The sequence below is a fragment of the Chaetura pelagica genome, unplaced genomic scaffold, assembly GCF_000747805.2.
Source record: "Chaetura pelagica isolate M959 unplaced genomic scaffold, ChaPel_1.0 scaffold499, whole genome shotgun sequence".
Lineage (NCBI taxonomy): Eukaryota > Metazoa > Chordata > Aves > Apodiformes > Apodidae > Chaetura > Chaetura pelagica.
The window spans coordinates 98,091-105,669 of NW_009954615.1; the positions used below are offsets into that span (position 1 = coordinate 98,091).

General features: G+C 45.8%; 1 protein-coding gene across 1 annotated transcript in view; it reads left to right on the top strand.

Moving 5' to 3' along the window:
- DCAF10 (DDB1 and CUL4 associated factor 10) overlaps positions 1-6,313 on the top strand; it is a 12,836-nt gene extending 6,523 nt beyond the window's left edge. The window contains exons 3-7 of the mRNA XM_010005531.1: positions 825-1,022; positions 1,427-1,629; positions 2,327-2,437; positions 3,585-3,730; positions 5,945-6,313. Of these exons, the coding sequence (XP_010003833.1) occupies positions 825-1,022; positions 1,427-1,629; positions 2,327-2,437; positions 3,585-3,730; positions 5,945-6,313 (1,027 nt within the window). The remainder of the gene's footprint in view (positions 1-824; positions 1,023-1,426; positions 1,630-2,326; positions 2,438-3,584; positions 3,731-5,944) is intronic.
- The last annotated feature ends 1,266 nt before the right edge of the window (positions 6,314-7,579 follow it).

The window sequence follows — 7,579 nt, forward strand, 5'->3', positions numbered from 1 at the left end:
GGCAGTGCTCCTGGGGCACCATGGAGCTGGATAGGCTCCAAGCAAAGGATGGGCAAAGGTGGAATGAAGTTCAGGGCCGAGGGAAATGTGCAAACAGTGGCAGTATTCAGATGTACATCCTAGTACCTGTTTCCCAGATAGCAGTGCCCTGTCCAGTGCCAGTAAAGCAGGACTGCATTGCATAGATAATCCATGGGATTAAACCTCTGGAGCAGCAGTGTGTCTGTTGGTCTTGAAGCTGGGGCCAACTCCAAGCAACAGAGGTCTGGTTGGGAAGAGGTCCTAGAGATCTGTCATCTGTAGGAACCTTCTGGTGACTGCAGGGCTTGGGGTGTCCTCATCACCTCCTAACAGGGCCGTGCTGTGCCTCCAGCACTAGTGAATCTATAGGATCCCAGAATCCACCCCTGGAGGCTTTGCCTTTGCTGGGGGTCAGGATCTGGGGGTCAGGATCTGGGGAGAGCTGTCTGTAGGTGTGAAGCAGAGCATTGTCCCCATGGGGGCATGGGCTTCTGTGTGAGCATTTCCACTGGTTCTTTGGTGGTTGTGTGGTGTTTGTGATTCATTAAAAGAAACAAAGTACCAAAAAACTTCTGCTCTGCTCCTGCAGTGTAGGAGCTACTACAGAGGTACTGCTGGTTCATATCCCAGCAGGACTGTTTTAAATGAAACTGGTTTATTGGCAAATGTTTTGCTGTATGTTGATTTTTATAATTTTTTTTATGGACACTCTGTTTATTTCTGTGCCACCTTAAATTCCAGTTTAAGAATATTTAAGTTAGGAAAGGCACTAAGCAGCCACAGAATGTCTGTCCCATTTTCAGGTTTCTAGATAATCGGCTGTTTGCAACTTGCTCTGATGACACTACAATAGCACTTTGGGATCTGAGAAAGCTGAACACAAAAGTGTGCACTCTACATGGTCACACCAGCTGGGTTAAGAACATCGAGTATGATACCAACACAAGGTTACTAGTAACGTCGGGGTTCGATGGAAATGTGATCATCTGGGACACGAACAGGTAGGTGGCTGTGTTCATGCTGTCATTTCTAGAAAACAGAAGGGTAGAGTTCTTCTGCAAACTATGGAAAACAGTCCTTGAATGGTGAATGTGTTCTTAAACACTGTGATTAGTTTGTAGCTGTTGTCAAGAACTTAGATCACCTTTATGTAACAGCCCAGTAGCTAAAAAGTTTTTATTGCTGACGTGCCAAAATGTAGCTCTTCCTTTTTGAGAAAGTTACCAGCACTGCTGTGGCAGTTTGAAAAAGTGACCTCTGCCATTTCATTAAAACCTGATTTAAGTAGGATTAAGACATTTTGCACGAACAAGGCTTCTTATCTAATCTTGGAGTCTTCTGGACATTATTAGGGAGTTGGGTCAAACTAATTGCAGCCATTTCTTGTGCTTTCTTTGGTGTGCAGGTGCACAGAGGATGGTTGTCCCCACAAGAAGTTCTTTCACACCCGTTTTCTTATGCGAATGAGGCTGACCCCAGACTGTTCCAAAATGTTGATCTCAACCTCCTCTGGATATCTTCTGATTTTGCATGACCTTGACCTGAACAAATCTTTAGAGGTTGGCAGCTACCCAATTTTAAGAGCTAGGAGGACTGCATCAAGTTCAGGTGAATACTTGTGGAAAATTCTGTGGCAGCTCCTGCAGAAGAGATGTTTTGTGGGATACTCTTAGGTAGAAGAAGAAGGCAGAGGTGGGGTTGGAAGGATTCTGCTGAGGAGCTCCTCAGCAGGGTAGCTGCTCTTCAGGACTACAGGGTCTAGTGCCTGTGGAATTCTGTCACCTCAAGCCAGTCTCTGGCTTTGTTTATCTGCTCTCCAGGTCCTGGAAGAAAAGAACCTTCACCTGTGTTGAGTGAGCCAGTGTGCAAGCTCCTGCAGCTTGCTGATGGCACATGTGCAGTGGTGTGGTTGCTGTTGACAAGCCCACCTGGAAGAGTCATGAGCTCTGCAATGTCACTGCTTGCCTTCTCTTGCTTTTTGGCAGTAACAGCCAAATACTGACAGAAACTTGGCCTTTTGGGGTGTTGGGAGATAATGGGAGTGGCCTGGGGATAAATTTGTTCCCAAGCCTCTAGTAGTGATGATGCCTAAGGAGGAAGGAATGCAGCTTGCCTGCTGCTCCCAACAGAGCTTTTTGTGCTGACAGTGTGGCACAAGCAGAATGGTACCTTTAGGCTCTGAACTGAGCTGTGTTCTCTCAAGATGCCTTAGCCTTTATTTAACCTGAGGAGGGTTAAGTGGGGGATATGTGTGGTCAGCAGGCTGTGCTGAGCTGTGTACTCACCTGACTGGTGCTGTTTTCAGACATCACCTCATCAGGCTCCTCTGGTCCTCGAGCTGTTGGTTCCCCATGTCACCAGAGTGAGTCAGGTCCACTCTCTGAGAAGCACATGTCACGGTCCTCCCAGCGAGAAGGTAGGAAAAGATAAAAAGCACAAAAAAGTCATGGACTTGCCCTCATTGCTTCTAGAAGATGCCAGAGTATGAAAGTGAAAAACTGGTTTTGTCTCTGTGGCTTTGAAAAAATAATGTTGCTATGACTTCTGTTAAACCAGTTAAATATCATTGCATTCCAAAGTTTGGGGATCTAATCAGGTTTTTTTTACAAGAAATCTGGTAACAGCAACAAAATCTCTGCTTTATGTTAGAACATCATTGTTTTTATGTAGTACTGCTCTCTTTTCCATATGGTTGTCCTTGAGCAAAGTTTGTGTGAATGATCTTTAGAGGGTAAAAAACCACAAAAGCAACACAAAAAAAAACAGGCTATGTTTTGCTTTCCTTAGTAATGAGAATATGGATCTGCAGTTTCTCCATGAGGAGTAAGTAACAAAGAGGATGTAGACAGATCTTAAATGTGGACAGAGTGTTTGCTGAAGTTCTGGTTACAAACCAAGTCCTACCTAAGGATAGAGCAATGAAATCTGACAGACCTGTGATTAGCAGGTGTCCTCTGGGTCTAGGGTACACTTCAGAGAGCCTGCATGAACTTGGCGAAGTGGCAGATACTTTGTAAACCACATGCAGTTTGAGATAAGTGTGATGTTAAGTTTTAGCCAATCGAGGCTGTGAGATGCTCAGACACACTTATAAAAGGAGGAAGATTATCTGGATACCAGGCCTGATTTACCTGTGAAGAGCTTTCTAGGGGTGAGAGGGGAGAAGGGAGGTGAGCTGTACACAACTGAGCAGACCTTGAAAGGGTTTGGAAAGGAACTTGTACAAGTTCAGGAACCAGCAGTTCTTACAAAAAAACCCCACCCTTTAGACTTTGTTTTAATGATAATGAAAAGTGTATATGCGGAAGGTTAACTCTGACTTAGTTGGCAAGATGCCGTGATTTAATGCAGATCTCTAAAGGCAAATTCCAAGAACAAGCTGTTTGAAATCAGGAGCGAGCCCATTGGCATTGGCTCTGGTCTTGCTCTCTCTTTTGGTTGGTCCTTTCATAAAGGTGCAGGCTGTTCCAGCAGGCAAATGCAGGTGTCACATCTGTGACTGAGCAGGGGTGGAGACCAAGTTATGGACTTCACTGAGACTTTCGGTTGATTTCGCCTTCCAGGTGGATCTCCGAGAAATAGTTTGGAGGTCTTAACACCAGAGGTTCCTGGAGAAAGAGACCGAGGCAACTGCATCACTTCACTACAGCTGCATCCCAAAGGGTGGGCAACGCTTTTGCGCTGCTCAAGTAACACGGACGACCAGGAGGTAAAACGGGTTTGTTTTTTAAGAAACATGATGAGTAAGCTGCTCCTAAGCTGCTGTGAAAATAACCTCATGGCACATTTCTGCATCTGCCTTAAACTGCCAGATCACTGGCCCGAGTGTGAAGAGCCCCAGGCACACTTCAGTGCCACCACAGTGCCTTGGCCTCAGCTCTCATCCAAAAACTCTGCAACCCACATACAAAGGGTGCATCAGTGATCTTCCTGGCAGAATCCATCCCAAGCTTTTACTTGAAATACTGAGACATAAGAGCAGCTGCAGCTTGTCTGCAGCTTGCAGTTTTCACTCCCCAAATCCTGGCAGACCTCAAGACCCCTGTGGGATGATATTTCCCCAGGTGCTGTTTGGGCAGTGCCACATTAATAGCTACTGTGTTGCACAGGAACCCTGTTGTATGACAGACAAGCAGTGTGTAGTGCTCTCAGAAACAAGGCAAAAGCTTCTTCATGAGCTGTGTACACAAAGCAAGAGCCAGGAAGTTGTGTCTGGGAGGACCTGCATTTGGAGAAGTAACTTCCATGTTAAGTCAGAGCCTTCAGAACACCTGGATTGCAACAGATGGTTCTCTTGAAAACACCTTTTTTGCCTAGGGTTATTTCAGAATTACTGCTGTGACAGTTGTGTGGAACTCAGAGATTTAATACTTGTTTTCCAAACCTACAAATAATTCCTTGAGTACTTTGTGGTTGTGGTTCAAAGCCAGCCAGCAGCTCAGTCCCATGCATCCTCCCAAAGGGAAGTGGAACAGAATTGAAAGGGCAAACCTGAGAAAACCCATGGATTGAGATACAAGCAGGTTAATATGCAAAGCAAAACCCACAGACGGAAGCAAAGCAAAGCAAGGAATTCAGTCAGCACTTGCCACCAGCTGGGAGGTGTGGAGCCCTTCCCAGGACAGCCAGGCTGCCTCCCCGTGAGGATCCCCTGGGCAGACCAATATCACCACTACAAACATCCTCTCTTCCTCCTTCTTCCCCAGCTTCATCTGCTGAGGATGGTGTCATGCAGTGTGGAATGTCCCTTTGGTCAGCTGGGATGGACTGTCCCAGCTGTGTCCCCTCCCAGCCCCTGGTGCACCCCAGGCCACTGGCTGGTGGTGTGGCCTCAGGAGCAGGAGAGTCCTTGACCCTGTGTGAGTGCTGCTGAGCAGAAGACAGCACCCTATGTTGTGGCAGCTTTCAGCATAGATCGCAGACACAGCCCCTGCCAGCAGCTGTGATGAAAGATAACTCAGTCTCAGCCAAAACCAGCACATCCACCAATAATAAGTTAATTTTATAGCTGATGTCAACTGGGGTAGTTTGATTTTGGGTTTGGTTTGGGTTGTTGGGGTGTTTTTTGTGCTCTTTCTTGAAGAAAGCCACTCTTTGTAGTGGTGTCCTCTCACAAATGTTCAGAGGACTGGGTGGAAGTCTGGCAGATTTGTTATAAATATTAATGCTAGTTCTGTAAACTTATAATGAAACGGCTGTACAACACAATTTTTAGGAAGTGCAAATATACTGGGTTAGTGAATACTGACACTTGACCTTGTTATCATTTCCTGTAGGCCTGGTGTCATCCTTACTCTCTTCTGTTAGTTAATATTGTTTAGTATTGTTCCCTTCATGTTTATTTCATTGGTCTACAGAGAACAGAATGACGAACACTTCTTTTCTCTTGTGGTTAAAGTTGAAACTTTCAGCACAATATAAAATCCATCATAGAGCTAGTTTTATATTTGTTTGAGATTAGATAATTAGATGTCACATTAAAGTCCCTGGCTGTCTCACAAGTAACAAGCTGGCTATGGAGCTGTTCATAACATTTCTTCAAAAATCTGTTCCCTTTTTTTTTCAGAATCTCTGTCCATTTAAAGTGAAGGGCACAAAATGCCAGTGTTCAAATGCAAATAACAGTAAGCTGAGTTCTACTTTGCTGTAGATTTCATTTAAGTATTACTGAACAGGAGCAGATGCCCAGCCAAAGGATCAGACTTTGCTCTTTCCAGCTAAAAGCTAGATTTAAAAGATTTTATCTGGCATCCATTTAATTTTAAAACAACAGCTCTGGTGCTAGACATTTTTTTGCTTACACAATGTCAGATCAGGAGGAGCCCTGGTCATTCCTGCATTAGGAAACATGCAGTGGGAGGGAGGGAGTGCTGGCGGCACTTGACTTTTCTTTCAATGTTCCTTTCTCTGCCTCTCCCTTTAGTGGACTTGTGTCTATGAATTCCAGGAAGGAGCCCCCGTGCGCCCCATCTCCCCTCGCTGTTCCCTGCGATTGACTCATTGCATTGAAGAGGCCAACGTGGGCCGGGGCTACATCAAGGAGCTGTGCTTCAGCCCCGACGGCCGTATGATTTCATCCCCCCACGGCTTCGGGATCCGCCTGCTGGGCTTTGATGCACACTGCAGCGAACTTGTCGACTGTTTGCCCAAAGAAGCCGGTCCCCTGAAGGAAATCCGTTCCCTCTACTCTCACAACGACGTGGTCCTGACCACCAAGTTTTCCCCAACGCACTGTCAGATCGCCTCGGGGTGCCTTAGCGGACGCGTGTCTCTCTATCAGCCAAAGTTCTAGGCACATCTTGCACCCGCTTCAGATGTTTGTGGGGTTCCCTTCAGTTGAGTCGAGGTGCATTCTTTATGGAATCTCTGCATCCAGCTCAGACCATAGTTTCCATGGTCTTTGGGCACCGCAGTGAAGGCGTTCCCAACCCCACACTGTGTTCCCATCCCCCTATGTCCTTCCCAGCAGACCTCTGCTCCTGCTGATCCTGTGCCATCAAGTCATAGTTCTGGTTTGTTTGTACCATAACACTTGTTTTCATTTCCCGCAGTGCAGCTTGAATGGGCTGTGAGGGGGCAGGGGTGGCAGTTCAGCCAGAACTGGCACAGGCTCCCCAGGTGTAACACCTCTTGGTTCTTCAGCAGCAGCTCCTCTGCTGAGCTGCCACACCTACACTTCCTGGCCCTTTCTGTTGATGGAACTTATACAGTGGATACTGGATAATGAGCTGTTTCTCCTCATAATTAACACAGTTGCTTACTGTGACAAAAAGAAAAGAAAGTTTTGGTTTTGTTTATATATTAAGTTGTTTCTGGTTGTCTACAAAAGTGAGTCGGTTTTTCTTAGTGTTCTGCTGCAGGTAAGACATTAGGTTTTCTCTGCATATATTTGTGTTTATTGCCAGAAGGAAAGGGTTCTGGATGGAAATGTAGCTGCATTTATTCCTCAAATAATTTAGTAGGAAAAGACTGGGGCAGGGAGGCAGAAGTTGAACCTGCCCTGGACCCACTGCAGACAAACTGCTTGGGTGGTTCATGCAGGGGAGTGTCCTTGGTCAGCCTCTTCTGCACAGCATGGACACCTCACTGCCAGGGTTTCTGTTGTAGGGGCCTTTCCACATCAGTTACACAAACCTTCATCCCACATTTGAAACTTAACACTGCAGAATTTTCTGCTGGTGTTGAGTCTATCTCCCCTCTGACTGTTCTCCACCCGTCACCTGCACCATTGCTGAGAGAGGAGCTCACCTAGGATTTGTCTGTGGTATCACCAGATAAGCCTTTCTTGACAGGTACTGTCACTTTGGGGATGGATTAAAAGCATGCCTGTCTAAAGTAAGATCTGTTTGTATTTAACCAGGCTTAGTGTAAGGTGTGAAAAACACTAGTGTTTACCACTAAATCACTAAAGTATGAATACCAAGTTTGACCCCTCAAGGTAATAAGCTAACCCTGTAAACACAGTTATTTCTGTCTTGTCCGTATCAGGTTTTGATATTCTTATAACTTACCTGTTACAAGATTTTTTTTTTGTTGTGTTTCAGTTAGTTTTTGCTGA